Consider the following 20965-nt stretch of genomic DNA (forward strand, 5'->3'; position numbering starts at 1 on the left):
CAATTGCTACAACCCAAGAAAAGCAGTTAAAGATGAAAAACAGCAGCAGGTGAAATGAATCCAAGAGAAGAGGTAAAGGTGCAATGCCTGCAGATGGAGAAATGCCTGTAAGTTAGTATACCTCTTAAGTGATAAGCTGTCAAGTAATACATCAGCATTACCAAAAAAAAAAAAATTGAAAAGCAGATACAAGCTCATGAACTACAGCAATAAACCACCACAGTTGAGAAAAACTAAAAACACATCGATGAAATCACCTCAGACACAGAGGAGATACTGTATTGTAAAGTGTTTGCTGGCCAAAAATCTGAGCGGGTTTGCAGAGGAATATGCTATTCCACTACTGAATCATCATCAGGGAAAAACCTATAAACTAATAATGATATATGTCTTCTCAAACTCCCCATTAGACTAATGGCTACTTTTCAGGAATTCTAAATGGAATTTTGAAAAAAATATCTAGGGCCAGTAGGCCTGCTACAGGCACTTGACACAGAATTTCCATACGAGTTAGCAGCAGTTCGGAAGCAGCAGCAAATACCAACAGCAGCAGAAACCCAAGGCCGGATGGCATTCCAGCTGCACGTTACAAAGCAGCTGAAGTAATGTCAGTAGTTTTCTTAATGGACAGAGTTAATGCTGTTCTCCCAGAGGAAGAACTTCCTCTGTCTAAGGATTAAGGAGCTGTGTGGTTCTATCCAGATCTGAAGGGAAAAAACCCAAATAATTAAGATCATCCGTGCTCAAAACATTGGTGAATTGTGGTCAAGGCATTAACATAATCAAACTACTTCCAAGTCCTATCTTCAGCTTTTATATATAAATCTAAATCAATCTATACCAAGATAAAAAGGACAGGTATGAGCCAGACTACTTACTAGAAGTCTCAAGATCAAAGTGAAATTTCAGTCTTTTTTTTCACGTGAGGCAGAAATTGATGGATACAGCACTTTTTGTTTATTTTTCATTTATTTTCCACAGGCTCAGTCTCTTCTCACTTCTTATTCCTCTATATTCTGAAGACTCTAGCCCAACAGCATAAATATAACTCAGCAGTCAAGTCTTCCTTGTTAGACAGCCTCAGAGACTTGCAGCAGAAAATTCTTCTTTTGGCATTACCCCTGAAGCTATTTGTCCAGAAAACTTAATTTATTGGTAATTATTCAAAACTCCTTTTCCCCTGGAACTGCCTCTGCAGATTTCTGCTCAGAGGAATAATGCTATGTGGCATCATTAAAGAATCCTTACTCTCCCCATTGTACCATGATCATGTATGATGCTTCAAAGGAGGAATAATTAAATTTAAGGAGTTAAGAAAGCATTAAACTGTCACAAAACAGTTTTATGTACCTATCATGTAGGTATTGGAATTCTTCTAATCTAACCTAAAATTGTCCTAAAATTAACTAAAAAAAAAAAAAAAGTTTTAGTGATTAAATTTAATCCAAAGTGTTATTTCTCAAAAAAATACCAAACAATTTAATATAGTTATGAATTTACACATGGTATCTGTCAAGCTAGGATCTTCAGTATTTTAACTTTCTACAAGAAAATAACATCTGATGGACATATAACAAAACCCCTATATTATCTTCAGTGGACCTGACTCAAGATGATAAATAAGCAAACTTTAAACTTAGCTTCCTCCTGTTACATCTTTGCAGCTAACACTCACCACCTTGCCTCAGCTCCCTGTCATAATTTGAGGAACTAAAGCAGGAGGGCTTCCAGCCTCTGAGAGGAGCAAAACACAGAGGGGTCTATTCCCTTCCCATACTCTATAAAGCTCAGGCAGACCACAGCCCCTCCTCTCTTTCCCCCGTGCTCCTTTACCCTTCACAGTCCACACCAATTGGGTGCTGGGGAGAGCCATGGACCCCCCTCAAGGGGCCCTCAGGCACCTATCCCTATATATTGGTACATATTTGCATTTTTGTTATTTACCCCTTATGTTGAATCCTTTCCCCTGTGCTAGTAAATCTGTTTCAATTTTTTTTTTTTTTTAATTTCCAACTTTTAAGTCTCTGGTCTTCAATTCCGTCCTTTGGTTTTTGGTCCACCCAAACTAAGCTTATCTTCCAATTTAATTAAGAATATCTCACAATTTCACAGAACCACAGAATGATTTGAGTTGGAATGGACCTTAAAGATCATCTAGTTCTAACCCCTCTGCATGGGCAGGGACACCTCCCCACCAGACCAGGTTGCTCAAGGCCCCATCCAACCTGGCCTTGAACACTTCCAGGGAGGGGGCAGCCACAACTTCCAATTTTCAAAGCACCCTACCAATTTATCCTAATGGTCATAAAATAAGTGGTCTGAAAGCCTACTATACAGAATAATTAATTGACTTGGCAAAGGCAGTGTAGAAGGTTTTTGACAGCACAGACATGGAGTCTAACAAGTTGCCAGCTCTCAAACCTGCATGAAGTTGTCTTTCCCTCAACTCATTTTTTCCCTTCCTTTTAAGGTTTACATTAAGCAGCAGCATCCTTTAGAGAAAATCATCATTCCAGAAATTCATGCCAGGACACCCTCATCCTTTCTCCCTTCCCTCAGTAGTACGTTTTTGAGAAGCTGAACACTGTTGCCCTTTAATCAGTAACTTTCCAAAACTTCAGAATCCACAGTTCTCAGTAAAAATAAAGGAGTCAGAGGTACAAGAAAAGCTGCAGGTAGCAGCAGCATAGCATGAAGTACCAACAAAACCATATTTTGTGAAATGGGAAGCCATAAGAAAAACACCTATATAGATGTTTTTGCAGCTAACACTCACCACAAATTTGGTCCACAAATACATAAGGGATCTAAGCCCCAGTTAAGAGAAGAAGAAAACATGCATGGATCAAGAAACAGGGGAGAATTAAAAACCATTAGTAGGTGAAGACTAAGCAATGTTTTTACAACCTTTTATGTTTTCGCAAACAGAAGGAAAGCTTAGGACACAGAAACAATTAGCTAGTTGAGATGAGAAGCAAGTGTATTTATGCTGTCTGGTTGTGCAACCAGACCTCAGAAAGACATACCCAGACCTATTTTTACCACTGGTAGCTCAGGTACTGACAAAACAGCACAGCTGCAGCACACAGAGCCCTGGGCAGGCTTTGCCACTCACCACGGCCTTTAGGTCTTCTGTAGGGTTGCTCTGGGACTCTCTCACCTCACCAACAGTTTGGCAAGTCTGAAGACAACTTAAGTAGATCCACATGATTTAAGTCACACCCTGAGCACTGCCAGAATTTCTCAAAAGAAATGGCAGCTATTTTAGTCCCTTTAACTGAAAGGAAATGCCTGCTTTAGGTTACTCCAGCTGGTAAATTAGGCCAGAGGAAGGGAGGGAGCATCCAGTCCCTACTGCTTCTAGATCGTGGAGTAACAACAGTAAAGAAAAGCCCCGACCTTTTCATATGCCTGGAGAACTAGATGGTTGCACTTCACACCAGTAATAAATGCTGTCAAGCTATATACAATTGAGAACCACCTTCAGAAAAAATCTCAAGTGTACCTTTTACTGACTGTACTAGTTTTTGTATTTAGTAATATTGTTCTGGAAAAATCTTCTGAGGTCATGATCTCAACCAGTCCACTCCCAGAACATTTTAAAACAACAGTTCATATATTTGCACAACTTGCTGCCTCCTTCTATCCCTAGCTGTGGCATTTCTCTGTATTGGTACCAACACTTAAGACTTCAAGAAGGGTGGTCGAGCCAAAAGATTAGCTTGATAAAAATGAGAGGGAGAGGGGAGGCAAAGAATCTGCTGGTCAGATCAGCTACCTGCCTTGGTTCAGTCACAGAGTAGTAGTGCTGGCAGCAGGGGAGACATAGGGGAAAAGAATGGTTTCTAATGACCCTAACTTAGCCCAGATGAAATTACCACCATATTTCATCTTCACAACAGATTCCTCAGTGGTGCAGAAGTGTTTTACACTCTTCTGTCTATTTAATGGCAAAGGAGCCTCGACATTTTGCTACATTCCTACCTCCCTTTACCCTCATTCCACTTCCTGCAGCCCTTGCCCTGCACTCATCCTTCCCCTAATTTACTCTGCTGTGGCACAAAGCAGTGGAGGATTATGATCACAGTAAAACCAGGAATTTCAAGTTCAAGGGGGGAATTCTGAAAAAAAGCTTTAATTGTAGCAAGGAGTGGGATGAGATGATGAAAACTAGTGTTACTGTAAGAGTAATTCAGGAATTCAAAGGAGGAAGTGAAGGGAAGAACTGTTCTCATTGAGAAAAGGCTATTAATTTTGATAGTCCCCTACAGAAGGGCTAATCCACTGCCAGTCTCTGTGCCCTGAGTCCAGGCTGTGCTGTTTTGGTCATTTGCTTCATTTCCCTGCTCCTGTCTCTCCTCCTGGCTCAGCACTGCAGAAGGAACAAACTGTTGAAGGCAACAAACATGAGAATTCCAATCTTCATATTCCTGCAGCAGCTTTGTGCCCACACAACCAGCTACATACCTTTTCAACATGGCTCAAGACACCGATGCTTGCCCATAGCTTCAGCAATACAACACTGCTGTTAAATGCTAATTGCTAACTAATGAAAACTAATCATCATGCAATTAAACTTTAATCACTAGGCAGCTGGCTGAGATCCAATCCGTAACAATGAAGGTTCATTAATAACTTTTTTCCGAAGAGCTCTATCCATGAAGACTATCTTACACTTCACAGAGTCCAACTGAGTGTATTAAATTGTTTGAAAAATACTTCCTCTGCCAAGAAAGAGAGAAAAACTACCCAGAGCACAACAGTGAGAGTAGCATAGTTTAGATTAACATGAAAAGGATGGTTTTAAGATTCAGGGAACCCAAACTCCATTCTTAGCTTCTTCCATAACCTCAGGCAAAGTGAGCAGCACAGACAAACCTCTTCTCCAATTCACATCTCTGTGAGTAACATTCTTCAAGGCAAAAAAACGGAGTTTTAATTTTGCTGTAGTTTCTAAATTTATTACATGAATACTCATCATATTTCAGTTTTATTTTTACTCATCTTTCTAAATCTAGAGAAATTAATCTAACCTCTTTCAGAACATATTTCTCCAATTAAAAAGATACTGGGGTTATATAACTAAATTTATAATGGACAGAAAGATGCAAATTGATTTTTGGAAAAAAAAAAAAAGTTTAAAAACTGCTTTCTATATTGTATTTTTAAAAAAACCTCAACACAGCCATCAGGAAGTGCCTCAGTTTTGCCAGCACCATTCCTACCTCAATCTGGCTACTGCACTCTATAGCTTTTTATGAACTTGTTTTGCACTGCAGTATTTAAAGCATTTTCTTTTACTATAAATGGTAGAACATCAGTACATGTGGAGCAGTTTTTTTTTGCTTATTCAGTGATCAAAGTATTAAGGATAACATTTAGCTTAAAAATAAAAGGAAGAAACTAGTTTTAATTTTAAATTAAAAAGAGATGGAATGTAATTCTAATCATTCATACAATATAACAAAGTCATGAATTCTTACTGCCAGAAATTAACCTCTTATCAAACTCAACAAGCAAAGAAGAAATATTTTTTTCAAAATCAGGAAACATATTGTTTTAAGGTATGCATTTTGGCCTAGCTGTAATGAAATATAGGTCATTTCAAACTCAGAGGCATGAAGCAGAACAAACTTCTGAAGTTCTTGAATGTCCTTTAACACTTATCTGTAAGCTGTATTCTAGTGAAGTAAAGGGGATAACAGTGGAGTGACTACCATCTGGAATTACTCTAAGTTTAAAAAAGTTCAATTTAAGTTAAAACCTAAACAGCACAGCCATCCTCCTCCCCAATTTTGGGGAATCTTAATAATCTTTGTTACTGAACAGCTTAAAAAGAGTCAAGGTAAAATGTCACATAAAGGGATTATATTCACTCACTACTAAGAAGTTAGCAAGAATTTGGCATCTTTACAGTAACAGGCAACTTAAATCTTACAAAAAGGATGGTGTGAGCTTGTGGATAGACAGACAAAAAGCTCTAAAGCTTTGTTTAGAAATGTCCTGCATGGAGAAAGCCCTGTTCATATTTGGAAGAGCTTTTTAGAAATTAAAGTTACTTAAATGTATTTTTAAAGGAGAACTGTACATAGTCACTGAGAAGCCCCAATGCTTTATATAAAAGGCCACAATTGTGGAATGAGCAAGCTGCTTTTTACATACAAGTTTCCAGTGCTCCTGGCTACAACTAATGTAAGTGATTAAACACCCTATTCTTTCCCAATGCTCTATTGTCAGTAAATCTATTTTCCGCTTTCCTCGCTCCACATGCTACACAAACAATAAAATATGAAACCACATGCAAATGCAGACATAATGCCCATAGTTTGGGGTAAACTAATGACAAAGGAGTCTGGCTAGTAAAGATGCAGAAAAATCACTTCTCCACATACCCTTCATCTTCTCTCTGCCCCCACACAAAAGGTCAACACTATAGAAGGCTTTCCTCTCTTCCCATCTTTATGTATGAGACCTCAGCTGAACTTCATGCCATCTACAATCCATGATCACCAGTACACTGCACCTGATTTCTACTCAAATAAAACGAAGGAAAGCCATTTAATCTCACAAATTTAATCAATGGCTTAAAATCACTCAAGATACTGAAATATATACATATCAGAAACATAGATGTGCATTCTGTGGTAACCTCTGTGGCATTTGTTACCAATATGCAGAGATGCTGCAAGCTACAAGGTGCTGTAGCACTGGTCATTCACACTTCTAGGTCCCTACCAGAGGAAGGCAATGAACCAGGATTCAACAGGGACTCCAACTTGGTTCTCATCTCTGTGGCAGCACACTCTTACAGATCAGGAGTCATGACAGCACAGAGAGTTTCAGTAGCACAGCAGATGGGAGTGCCTTTCTGAGAAAACCAAATCTGAAGTTCATTATTCAGCCTGTCTTTCAGAATTTCTTCTCCATCTGAAAATTCATGCTTCCTTATTGCCTGCTTTCTGCTGCAGAAGAATATTAAAGATGCTGCCATTTCCCAAAGAATGAAAACAAATGTTCAACTCATTGTGCTAGGAACTTTCTTCAGGAAAGAAAGAGCGTATTTCCAGCTCAGGAAGAACACACTTGGTGTCTGGACACAGCTGGTCAATGAAAACCAGGAACTCAACCCACTTCGGTGTAATTGTAGAAGATACACCTCAAGATTCTGTGGCACTCCTCACTTGAGGGGTTAAAGCAACCTAAAAGCTGCTGCCAGATATAAAAATAAGAAGACAGTGTTCATATAGACCCTCTTTTTTTTCAACCACTGCTAACAATCTGTTTTTAAATCCATTACTGGCTTCCCTTTACCCACAGTAAAAAATTAACAAGCTCCAGAGGCACTTCTTTTTAACTCTGGAAATTTATCCTTACTGTTACAGGTCTGGGTGTAAGAAACAGTTTTTCCTTCCTGTGTTTGTCAGGCATGTGGTCTTTGAAACTTCAGGTTATTATTTCAGCTGAACCCTGATCTGATGCAGAACTTCACTGGAGGGACATTTTGAAAAAGGGAGGGGTCAAGAACAAAATGTCAGGTTTTGTACATTTTTCCTTCTCTAAGGAGGATAATGAATAAAAGGTCAGCATTCATCTCCCAACGCTTCAGAGACAGCAGCACTGTGGGCCTAAAACATTTTGAAGTGGTGGTGTCACCCAGGCACAATTTTTGGCTAACTTGATCATAATCACCTGTAGGAAAGGGCCCTCCCTGTCAGACACAGCAAACATGGCTCAGAGAGTAAGCAGATTCAGATGGCTGATCTGGCACAAAGATTTCCACTCCAAGGTAAGTCTTCTGATGGATTAGCTAGCTAAACATCAACCTCCTGTGCAAGGGCACAATTGGTAGATCCAGCACAAGGGCAACAGTGAGAGCAAGCAGCTTGCAAAGTAGAATTCACCCCTGCTGACAAATGATTCCTAGCCTGGCTTCAGGATAACAAAAGCACACCTGTGAGAGATGAGGCATTCAGAACTGACACCTTCAGAATCAAGGTGCTACACTACTCAGGTTTCTGGGTCTAGAAACTGTTTTGTTTTGCCAGAAGCTAACCTTCTGTAATTTTCTCAGTTCATACAGATTCCCTAGCTTAGGCATCTGATCAACCGCACAGTCAGGAACCTTTTAAGAGCAATTACTTTGAGACTTTGAGTACATAGGAGTATTCTTCCTTAGGCTTTGATTGCTCAAATCTGAGAATGTAAATACCTTAACTCCTTGTGATCCCTCTAGGCATCTTTCTTCACCCAATTCACAGATAGGGTCCAGAATGGTAGAGGTAAAAAAGAAAAATGGCTCTATGAAAGCAACAAAGTAAACAAAATATAATAGAGGAAATAAGACTTGCCTATCTATTGTAAATATTTCCACAGGGAAGATACTCTGGGAGATAACTAACAGGGAGTCTTAAGTGGACAAGTTGCCCTCCATTAACTCCAGGTAGCATACATAAACCTACCTCCAGCCTTGCCCTACAAATTAACAAAGGCACACTCAATATGAACCAGAAGGTTGCCACTGCCCAACAATAATGAAAAATTCAAATATCTAAGGATCAGTTTGCAAAGACAGACAGACACATTTAGGTCCTGAACTTCTGTGAACCCACGTGAAGTTTTAAAGAAGTTTCTCCAAAGTCAGTGTGACCTTTTGAACAGGCTTGTTAACAGTCCTAAAGCAGGCAGATTTCTCCTCTTCAGGTAAGCAGCAGGCTTTGAAAAATCAGGCAGGCAAAATTCCAGACTGGTGAGAGAAAGCCCAGAACCTCCTTCCATTATACTGCAGATGATGGGCAGATTTAACCCTTCACTGCTTTTTACACTGAGGCTCTCCTGATTGAAACACAAGTCAACCCTTTCAATAAAAAGCAAAGGTTCCAAGGACTTCATTCCATGCATAAGAATGGAAAAACTTCTCAAACTGGAAGCAAAGCAGAGATTGATGAAAAAAGCACTAAATTCTTTAGGCCTTTAGAAAGTTATCTTTAAAAGTGGAATAAACAAGTTTTCCTTTCACAGAGCACTGTCAGCAGAAACAAGAGCTAGGTTTACCTTCAGCAAGGTTAATTCTGACAAGGAGGGGGGAGTAAAAGATCTGTGGCTAGACCAGAGCCTCTGCCTTGGAAAAACAAAACAAAACAAAGCAAAAAACCAACCAAAACTATTTAAAAAAAAAAATCCAAGAAACAGCATTCCACCTCCAAGTGAACAGCTTTTTACAAAACTATCTTACTGGATTCTGAACTCAACACAACGCATGTCCTCAGCACTGTTGTTCTTTTCACTTACTGCTCCTTGAATTTAATACTGAGAGTAAAAATCACTAATTATTTTGAACATTAAATATGCTGACAACTACAAGTGACTTCATAATTTTGCCAGTTTCAAAAGTAATCAAGGTTTCATCTTGCTTGAAAATGAGTTTGTCATGAGTAGCTAAACAATGAGAAGCTAACTAAACAACACAGGAAACTCTTTCTTTAAAGGTATTTATTTCAAGCTGCATGCAACTGTTCATTTAGAAAATCTATAAATGCAAATAAATGGTTGACATAACTGTAAGAAGAGAAACTCAAACTTCTAGAGGAAGAATATGGATATATTTACAAACTTGCTGCAGGAATACCTACTGCAAGGTTCCTAGTATCATAAAGCAAAGATCTTCAGCCAAATCACTTATTATCTGCTTTACCTAGACCAAAACCTGCCATCTTCAGTATTTCAAAAAAAGCATTCCTTAGGTGACAAGGTCATCGAACACTAGGGAGATGGCATTTTTTCAGTTCAAGAATTTATTAGGCTTGGAACCAAAAGTATCCAACTGCACTATGGTTTAACAAGCAGGTTAAGAAGACTACTTGGCGGACAGGCCCATCTGCCTGGGTATCTACTTTGAACCTCAAAATAACAATAAGAATTAAGCTGTTCTATATCTGAAGCAGCCCAGATCACCTGATCAGCTATCCACATTCTCAGAATCATGAACTCCTCTAGAGCAAGAGGAACATCTTTTTGCCTTTGAGAAAGGTTAAGTCTAGCACTTTGGAAACCACTGGTATTGCTACTTAGAAAGTAATTCATTCACACAATTTTCAAACTAGGGTGAAATCAGACTTTAAGAAAAGCTCAAACTTCAGAAGAGTAACTTTAGAATTTGATAAATCTTTTTAACATAGTACCTTCCCATCTCAAGTTCTTCTACAGCATGCATCTGGTACAAGTCAACCTCTAAGCAACCTCACATAAGTTCTGAGCCTTTCTTGAGACTGACTATCGGGCTGCTCTCATAAGCTGCAGTAAGACAGACTTTTATTCATATATAGAACATATAATTTAACATAGCAAGAAAAACGCTCTGAATTCCTTCCTGATTCTGGAAGGCTTGCAAAAAACAAGTGGTAAAAATCTATAATAATCTTCCATGTCAAAAGACCCCCAAAAACCCAAAACAAAACAAAAAAACCCCACCCCAATCAGCTGAGTTTGTGTAACAAGAAATGCAGGGCAGGTTACTTACGCCACTATCTCTACATGTGGTTCAGTGGCTTATGGCCTCTGACAAGAAGTTTCTTATTTCCATACTAGGATGCTGTGTAAGCAACAACAACCAGACTTCTAAAGAAAATATTTCAACTCAATGGTACGGATTCAGTTTCAATTTGGTGTGCATTTGCTCTTTGTGGGTATTACAAACAGTTTACATAGCTTTTGAATTATGGCAGTATTTCAGTTGCACAGAATGTGTTACATACATGAATTATTCACTTCCAAGCTCATGACCCTTCCATATGCCATAAACTAATGTCTTTCCTTACCCTCAACCAAATTTAAGACCTAGATTCCAGTATGCTTGTGCATACATCTGTCTACTCTCTCCTGCTAGCAAGCAGCTACAAGGCTTGCACATCTACTTTTCCAAGACATTAACACTGATGAAGTGCATGTCAGAAGGCACAAAAAGAAAAAGCAGTTGCAAAGTGAGGAACAAGTTAAGAAAGAGCATATGCAACAAGCATAGGAAATCAGCTGTCTGAGCCAGAAGGCTATCCTCAGGCAGCAGGGCAGAAGAGTCTAGTTCAACAGAGCTTTTCACTGCCTGGGGATGGCTTCTGGCAGGCACACCTCTGAACACCCTGACTGCCACCTCTGTGCTGCATGTAACCTTCTCCTAACTGAATGGGGGAAGGATATATTGCTTCCAGAGAAGAATACAGCACTACAGTTTGCTACAATAGGATAGAAAGGTTAAGGAAAAAATAATGCTTGGAGGAAACATGTTCTCTTATTTGTGATGGTGAAAGAGACAGATAGCTTACTCCTATGGACATAATGCATTCAGCCAGGACACCTGTAACTGTGCTTGTATAAGACACAATAAAACAAAGCACACAAGAGGATGGTCCCTGCTTCTAGAACTTAGGAGTCTTATAACTAGATTAAAAATAGACACAGAGAGAAGAGTGAACAAGGCTATGTACTGCTTCTGATACGCTGAAAATAAGCATTATTTCTTGCAGCCTTAAATAGGAAAGATTAGGAAGGAATAATTTGAAAATCAAATAGGGAGATTATGAATCTGAGTGACAAGAAAATCAGAACAAAATGGCCAACAATAGCTTTTCATCTGTAGCATTCTTAATCTGTATTTTCAAGTGAGAGTCTGAGAACTCACCATGAATTTGAGAACAATTTTTTTAAGATTGTGGTAGAAGAAGACAAACCTGGAGCAAAAAGGAAGCTCTACAAGACTGGAAAAAAGTGACAAGGTTACTAAAAGCTACCCAAATTCCAGTATTGCAGGATAAAGAGAAGAAAAGCACAAGCAGAGCTTCAGTGAATCCCACATAAAAAGCTAGGAGTAATCAACAATAGCCTCTGCAAAAAATAGAAAGAAGGTAATCAAAGGAGGACACAGATGGGAAACAACAGTGGAACAACACTTTCAGAGCAGCACAGCTGATAGCTGTCAGGGAAAGGAAAATGAAGTACTGAATTTGAACCTTAGCTAGGAAGACATCACTGTAAATGTACACTGAGTTGTAGTAAAGGACAATCCGTGCCATGGTAAAAGCCCCAGACAATGCACTCAAAGAATTCTGAGATGACAAAAAGTGAAAGGAAATTAAGAGGTAGTTGCACAGGCAAGAGGGGCCATAGGAGTTTTGTACACATTTTTAAAAAATGGGAAACACATCTACAAGTACTATGAGGGAAAAGAAATGTTAGGAGTTGAGCAACTGATTAAAGAAAAGAGAGACAGAGGACACAGGGTTCAAGGCAGATACGGAAATGTTCTTGCTCTTACGTGGCGCCATCTGGGCAGATGAAAGGGTAAGAAGAGGAGGAAAAGAAAGCATTCTACTTGAGACAAGGAGATGATCATAATGGTTGGAAGAAAGTGATGAAAGGCAGCCAAAGTGTATTCAGTCTGGAAGTCATTAAGATCCCATGCAGAGAAAGAACTAGATGTCAAACAACATGCAAAACCCATATAAAAAGTTGTAGATAATGGGCAGCTATTTGTTGAGTTTGACCAGAGCCTGCCAGTGCAGCAGGTTTCTGCTGGGCATACCCCCTTTGCAGGTACAAGAACACAAAAAGGACTGCGGGAGGACAACTCAAGTGGTTCAAAAACTTGCAGAGAATACATTTGCTATTGGGAGAACAAGGATCATGAATGAAAGACACACCCTGAACCCAGGAAAAAAGGAAAAATCAGACTGGAGTAATCCAAATTCAGAAGACAGGTGAACTACAAGCCATGTGAAAGCATGACCATGTTGTGGGTAGAATCTGAACAGTGGTGGAGATCCCAAAAGAAACCTTGCAATTAACAGAGAAGGAATTCAGCAGTCACATCAGAACAAGTATGCAGGTAGAGCCCAATGGAAACCAAATTAACTGACTTTGTTTAATGAGAGGCTCGGAACAAGAATGCAGGCCAAATCAAGTTAGGACAGAGAAGCATGTAATTACTGCCAAAGAACAGTGAGTGAAAATGCTGAAGAAGCTAGGATTCAAACCTGAAGAAAAAAAACTCCTGGAGAGGAAAGGAGCATGCTCTATGTAACAAATTCAGAGTCAAGATAAGATAAAGACTGGATTCCAAAACTGTTGAGAGAAGAATGAATCTGAAGGCAACAGAAAAAAATTCTAATGCCTTTTCCCTGGTCTGTCCCCAGACAGAAAGTATAACCAAAAGGTAACCATAAATAAAGGAATGTAGCATACTGATGATGATAAAGAAAGCCATATGACTGTTCTTTGGAAGTGTCAGTTTAGGCCTCAGAAAACCAGTAACCAGTGTCTCCATCCACAACCAGAGGGCTGACAATAAAGTTCTCCCTTTGTCCCTGCTTTAATTTTACATATTTATTCTCACTCATTGTATTTTCACATTTAGGAAAAAATCAATTACCAGTAGGATTTGTGGATATGAAACCCATTCACATTATACTTACATCTAATGGACTTCCATGAGATTCTACTCTATCCACCTTATTCTGTAAAGACTACTAATTCTCCTGCAGTTGTGTAATAGTGTTAGTAACAGAATACCTTAGGTTGAAAGGGACTCCTGCTGGAAGCAGAGCCAGCTTCAACGCTAGATCCAACTTCAGAGGTAAAGCGAGTTGCTTAGGGCATTGCCCAGTCACATTTGTGCTTTTCCCAAGGAGAGAGTCTCAACAGGTTCTCTGTTCTCCTCCTTCAATCCATCCTCACTAGGAATTACTTTGCCCAATACATAACTGGAATTTTCTTTGTTGCACTTCATGTCTGCTGACATTTGTCCTTTCACTGTAGGACTCCAAGAAAAGCCCTAGAGATTACTGAATATCTAATAGGTCAGCATAATGAGAAGAAAGAACTTTGCCATGAGAAAGCCTTCGGACCTGCAGCACTTTTAGTAGGCAATGAGCACCCAGCATTTTGATACCTGAAAGATCTGTCTGATCAGGTGTGGTAGTGATCTAAATGAGGCCATCAAAAGGACATCCTTACAGATCTATTTAAGATGAAAGATGACCGCTTAAGACATGAGACAAGAATAAGGAAAAATGGTATTCCAAATGGTATACACATAACAAATGAAAACAAGTAATTTAGTATAGCAGGGTTAGGTACTTACCATCTCTCTTGCAATCTCCACAGCTTCCTGCAGCCCATAGAGCCTGCCACAGACCAGGTAGATCCCATTGGCCCAGAGAATACAACCCTCATGGACCCAAAATTCATTGCTGTCAAGAGGTAGTTCAGGAATTTGTAACTCCAGCTCAGTGCCACCTTCTGAAGTGGGTATAGAGGGTTTTGAGTCCAAAGGAGTCTTTTCACCACCACTGCCACTGTCAGCGGTTGCTTTTTTACAAGAAGCTCCCCTTGAAAGTGACCGAGAGGCCCCACTACAGTCCTCAGAGCGGTGCCGCCTCTTAAAGCGGGGATGAGCAGCGAGGCTTCTTTGTTCCTTCTGTTGTTGCTGTTCCTCCTCCTCTTCTGTATCTGTCTTGGAACCATTAGAAGCACTTTTGTGCCGTACCTTGACTTTGCTCTGCATTTCTGTGGCTCTCTTTGGAGGTGGGTTCTTAGGCAAGGTGGCTGCATAATCCTGGGGGTAGAAAGGACCAAAGAGGTCACCCATGTTACGATAGCTGGCCCATTTGCCACACAGGCAGCAAACCAGATGCCCTAAAACAGAAGACTCTGTTACTACAGGGCCCTGCAGCATGAAAGTTGAGGTGGGCAGCACTTTGCTCTCCACATTGCCAGGAGGGGGTGTTGACGACCTCTGTCCTTTCCGACCCCTCACCAACTTGTTCTGCTCCTCTTCCTCCGCATTAATGATTGTGCACACAGCGCCTAATTCACACTTGTTTACCACGTGAATGTAAGGGAAAAAGGACTTATTCTTGGAGTCAGTTTTATCTACAGACTGAGTAGCGTATTTCAGCTTGATCTCTGGTTCTTGAGGCTCCACAATCGGAGCAGCCCGTCTTGGCTTCCGCTTCCGTGGCTGCGCTGCAGGTTTTCGCCTTTCCCTCCTCTGCCTCTTCGGTTTTGGCTCACCACCACCCACCCCTTCTGAAGACTGGGAGGGTACTGGTGGGGGAGGTGGGGGAGGTGGGAGTTGCTGCTGCTGCTGCTGTTGTTGCTGTTGCTTCTTCTGCTTGTTCACACTCCCAATTGGCCTCCCCTTTTTCTTTCCAGAAGGAAAATATCCCTTTGGAGGGAAACCATCTGGCTTGGGTGAAATGTTTGTTACATCTCCATCTTTTTCCTCAGACTTCAGATTTGGTTCAGAAGTAAACGCACTGGAAGGGGAAACTGTTTTCGAGTCGGAAAAGGTCAGAGTTCCAGCTCCGCTTACGGGTCCATCAGACCTCCCCTGACCACCTGACTTCTGAGAAGGTGGTGGTGGTGCATTGGATACTGCTCCTTCTTTACCAACACTGGCAATTTCAGGGACCTCTTTCTTGGTTTTATCATCCTCACTGCTTTGCCACTCTTCTGAAGATCTTGGAAGAGTTATTTCACCAGTTGTATCCTGATTTGCTGGCCCCACTTGATCTGACATCTCTCCTTTCCTTTTCTCAGCCTCTGCTCCATGTCCAGCCACATTTCCTCCTTCAGGTCCACTCTTAAGGGATAAGATGTCATCAAGAGTAACAGTATCTGCACCACTTTCAGCACTGTTGGTAGAAACACTTCTCCTAATATTAGGAGATGTAATTTTTTGAACAATAGCTTCCAGTTTTAATCCTCGCCCCTTTCTTGGGGGCAATATTTTGGTCTTAGCCGGGCTTGTGAGGGAAACAGCAGGGCAATTCCTATTTTCAGGACTTGGCAGGTCCTTGAAGGAATCTCCCTTTCCAACTGACTTGCCAACATCTTGGCTTTGAGATGAATGGGCATAGGAGTTGTATGTTTTATCAGGTCCTTCTTTTGCTGAAGTCATCAGTCGCCCTTTATCTTCACCGCCACTGTTCTTCATATCCTGTGGCTGTCTTTTGGTAGGGATTGGAGAGATAAAAGAACGGACTCTCCTCCTCATAATTAGTGGATTTTGAGGAGACTGGTCTTCCTGGCCAGGGAGTCTAAGCATGGCATTACTAGGCTTGGGCAAATCTGTAGAATCGTCTCGTCGATGCCCATCGCTGTCTTGAGGGCAAAATCTTTTTTGGTTGGCTGCTCCAAGCGGGCCACTGCTTTTGGCAGGAGAAGTTTGCCGAGAGAGATCCCAACCAGATTCATGATGCTGCAGCTTTTGGTTGCCATGTTTCAGTTCGGTGCATTTGCTCTGAGTACCATCACTTCCCATTACACAGCGCCCAGCTTCCTGGCTTCCAGTATCGTGGTAGGAGCTACCTTGAAGGTACATCATTCCATCCTTGTCATTTTTTAAGGGACTCCTTACTCTTTCCAGAAACTGCTGTTGTCTTGGGCTCTTCCTTGCTCCTTCCTGCCTGTGCTGAGCTGCAGCAATCACCCCCTGAGCAGTGCTGCTTGCCCAATCTTTGTATTCTTCTTGCTGTTGCTGGTATAACTGTCTCTTGTAATGATACTGGGAATTTAAACTCTGGTTAGGGTCACCAAAAGCATGAGGTCTAGCATTTGTGTGATATGCTGAAGCCAAAGATGGGCCTTCTGAATTCTGAGGATAAGCAGAATGCAAGGAACCCCTATTAACTCTTTCAGACAGCGTCATGTGTGGGTTCATGTGATGCAAATCTGTCCCTGGGCCTCTGCTTCTGCCTGGTGACATTTTCAGCTTATCAGCAAGATCCTGAAATTGAGAAGGTGATTTGCCCCTGCTGCTTCCAGTTCTGCCAGGTCCTCGTCTCATCTGTGTTGATCTGCTGTCCTGCTGGGGAATGTAGTCTGAAGCAGCATCGGAGAGTGCAGCTCCAGGGCTAGCGTTGCCTCGGAAAGATTCATGCTTGATGCCAGCAGGATGACAATGGTCTCCTGATTTTTTATTGTTGAGACTAGCTGAGCTCTTTGACTGTTCAAAATCTTCTTCTTTTATTTGCCCACTGTGAGCTTTCATCTTTGTTTCCATGGATACTAAACCACCAGGGAGTATTACTGACTGGCTCAAGCCAGGGGCAAGACGTTCACTCCTTCCACTTCTGGCCTCGGGACCCATGTGTCCCATTGGGTGAGGGCCAGGATCTCTGACAAGTTGCCTTAATGGAGATATGTCACAGATCACTGATCTCCTTTCTGAGAGTGCTCCCCCTTCATGGGCAGAAGACTGAGACTCCACATCAAACTTTCTAGCAATAGGGTAATCAGCTAGGTTTATCTGCTTCATGTCAGAACCAGAGCCGCTAGACTTCCTATCCCAGGGGCCCCAATGAGGGCCCTCCAGGAGAGACCCCATGCTTTTATTCAAGAGACCTCTACTGGTCAACTCATTGGTTTGACTAATTAAGATATTGGGCCTCATGGCTCCTTCCAAACTCCCAGCCATCCCAGAATGTTCCTGTGCATTCCTAGAATACCTTCTGTCTGGATGATGGTGATACCCCTGTAAGACCTCCTGTAGGAGGCTAGGAAATTTCTCATTCCGGCCTTTGCGCTCACTGTGCCCTGGAAAATCTCCTTTCTCTTGACCAGAAGGGTACTGTGGAAAACCACCAATATTTCTCTGTATACCAGATGCTATATTATCCTTGTAACTGTACCTCAAGCTGCCAGGAGATTTGGAAGGTTCTGTTCTTGCAGGAAAATTTGGCCCACCAACTGCATGACCAGGCTGGCTGTTCCCTTCTCCGTTATGGTTAGTGTTATCTCCACTTTTGCTCCCTTTGCTTCCTCCTTGATTTTCTGACTGTGTACCTGCATGCCCTGCTTCTTTCACTCCGCTAGCACTAGCTGGTGCCTGACTGGCTGTGGAAGCATCATCTTGTGTAGGTTTGTCTTGTCCACCTGACTTTTCTACTCTTCCTGTCATGGCTTCCCGGGAGACAATCACCCCAACTGCCTTTTCATTCACTTTTGGGGCATTTTCCACAGCCACCACAGCTTCTTTCCCATCAGGGGATGCTGCATCTTCCCTAGCTGCAGGGCTGCTGCTGCTGAGTTTTGGTGGCTCACTCTGGGAGCCTTGTGCTGGTGAGGAGTTGGATCTCTCTAAGTTACCTCCTTTGTAAGTGGTGTCTGAGCTGGTACTCTGGCCACTCAACTGCCTCACCCTTTCCCCATGATCCTCTGAACTACTGGAACAGCCACCATCGAGGGACTCTGCCAGGGGAGACTTGAGTTGCTCCTCTGCCTGGGAGGAGCCTTCTGAGTTGGTGCAGCTGTCAGCTTTCTTTGAAGAGGATGACCTTTTAGAGCTTTTTTTCTGAGGTGCCAAGGCATCCGAGAGCAACATGTGCTGGACTGTGTTGGGCAGATTTGCCACTTGAGAACTCAGAGCACTAAGGCTGCTCAGCCCTGGATCTGTGAGCCTTTTTTCCTGCAGTCCTTCCAGCCCAAACCCCTTGAATCCTCCTGCATGAGCATTCGGGCTTGGCATCATAGATGGTGTAGGACTAAGCTGAGGCATCATCTGCAGGATTCTGTTTCTAGAACCCATGGACATGTTGCCTTGCCCACACTGGAGGTTTTCTCCACCTGGCATGAGTGGAGAAGGGGTAGAGCTGCAGCTTGGAGACTGAACCACAGATGCAGCAGGAGATGGATTAGAGATTGGACTGAAGTTTTGGTGGAACTGCATCGGTGACCTTACAGGAACTTCTGTCTGGCTGTACTGTCCCACTTGACTTTGAAGAGAGAGCTTGGTGGCAGCATTTGAATACTGCATTACGTGCTGGGGTGGGTGCTGTTGCTGCTGCCCCTGCTGCCCACTTTGGGGCAGCTTAGACTGCTCAAAGCTTTTCATCGGTTGAGTTTGAAAGCTGTAGTTTGACTGGGTCCCATAAGCCTGTGAACTGGAACCCACAGCGTGACCTTCATACTGCGACCCAGAATTCACACTATAGCTCCCATCATAATTCTGTCCTGACTGGCCAAAACGCTGTGGGGAAGGGAAGGAAGAGGAAGAGGAGGACGAAGGTGGCTGATAGTGTTGGCTGAACTGACCCACTCGTAACTGGTACCCAGAAGCAGAGGAAGGCAGGGTGGATGGTCGCTGCATTGGCTGCAAGTGTGAGCTGCTAGAAGCAGACTGGCTGGAAGCCTGGGGTAAAGGCTGATGAGACTGATAAATCTGCTGTCTCAGCTGCTGCACCTGCTGCTGCTGGCTAGAAGCCTGCTGCTGATACTGGGCACTCCCTGGAGAAAAGGGACCAGCATAATCCTGTTGATAGTGGGATACACCCCCAAGGGTTGAGTGCTGTGTTTGAAACTGGCCCACATGTCCCTCATTCCCATACTGACTCCCAAAGCTACTCCCTTGAGGGGGCCCATAGCTCTGTACTGGTCCAGAAGGCCTGCGCTGAGGTGGCTGCTGCCCTCCTGAAGCCACTGGATCTTTGTTGGCAGCCATATAGTAAAACTCTCCTGCTTCTTTTCTGAAACCTTGGTAGCTCTGATGGCCAGAGCTCTCACCAGGCATTGCTGTAGAGGCTCCTGTTGCTCCACGACGTCCACTGCCAGCACCTCCTCCAAAGCTCTGGAACATCTGGGCCTGCTGGCGGGGGCTGAACTCTTCCAGTCGGGATGAACCGTGCACTTCCTGTGGGTAGCTCTGCTGGTTTCCGTGGTAACTACTTTGCTCCCGAAAGGACTGCATGCTGTTCAGCAGCAGAGCGGCAGCTCAAAAGCCCTCCTGCATGGAGAGAAAAAGAAAAAAAGACAAAATAAAAAGGTATAGCATCTGCATTTCCCAGTCACACCAATACCACTGCTCAATTGCACGGTTTTAATAGCAATTAAGATTTAGTATTTGTTTCTTGCTTTCTGGTACCTCAATGTGTATCCTCCCTCCTTGCAACTTTCCTACCTTTTAGGTGGTGCAGGAGGAATCACTCACTTCCACGAAAACACAAGCCAGTGAGAACTTTCAGCAATACTGTTCCCTGCAGTCATTCATTAACTGTGTCTGCTTACATGTCCCTGAAGAAACAAACTTCCCATAGTATTTCACGAAGCAAAGAGATGATCCTCAGCCTCCCACTATTCTCTATGACCAATTCTGGTAGTAATCAATTATTTTGCTGCTGTATTTAAAGATGCAGCAATGAGAACATTACAGCACACTCAAACCATGCTTGGATCTACTGCAGAAATTATATCAAAGGCCACATTTCACTCTGGGAAAGATCTCTATCAGAAAACACTCAAGACACAATTGACTGAAGCTCAAACCAAGTTATTCCAATGAGAAGGATCTATGAGAACATGTGAAAGAACTGGCACCAGCACGCTCAAAGGCATCTGCTCCATTCCCTGCTCCTGACTACTCCAGTGACAGTTTTATATGAAAACCAACACAGTACAACAACACATGGTACTTCACGCACACACACCCAAGTCTGCTTTGTTGTAAAAGATGGCAAATCAGAACAAGACCACTCTATTTGAGCAAAAGGGTCTAAAACTTCATCCTTAGGACTTCTGTTTTAGCTTGAACGAAACTTAACTGAAAACATCTGTCAATCAGAGTAGATATATTTTGGAATATCATGTGTGATCACCTACATTTACATAATCAACTGCTAAGTAAATGAACTTCAGAAATGAAATGGTATTCTATATACTCCAATTTATTCTGTGTTTGAACCCATAACTCACTCTACAGAACAGGACCACTGCTTCGGAACTGTCTGGGGACTCTAGCTAGTCCCTCTGTAAAAGCCTGACACATCATTACACTTATTAAGAAAGTATGGTAATGAAGAAGCACATGCATATACACAGAGGTTTTTTCTTTCTATTGGGTTGGGGATTTATTTATTTATTTACTTTTGTTTGGTTTTTTTTGTTTTTTCCCCCATTGTTTGTTTTTCAAATTTAAATAAAC

At 42.1% G+C, this 20965-nt stretch overlaps 1 protein-coding gene across 7 annotated transcripts in view; it reads right to left on the reverse strand.

Moving 5' to 3' along the window:
• TCF20 (transcription factor 20) overlaps positions 1–20965 on the reverse strand; it is a 128701-nt gene that overhangs the window by 24790 nt on the left and 82946 nt on the right. For all 7 annotated transcript variants that reach the window (XM_071732453.1, XM_071732468.1, XM_071732437.1 and 4 more), the window contains one exon: positions 14129–19771. In XM_071732453.1, the coding sequence (XP_071588554.1) occupies positions 14129–19735 (5607 nt within the window). In that variant the 5' untranslated portion in view covers positions 19736–19771. The remainder of the gene's footprint in view (positions 1–14128; positions 19772–20965) is intronic.

Source organism: Heliangelus exortis, chromosome 1 (assembly GCF_036169615.1).
Source record: "Heliangelus exortis chromosome 1, bHelExo1.hap1, whole genome shotgun sequence".
In the NCBI taxonomy this organism is placed as follows: domain Eukaryota; kingdom Metazoa; phylum Chordata; class Aves; order Apodiformes; family Trochilidae; genus Heliangelus; species Heliangelus exortis.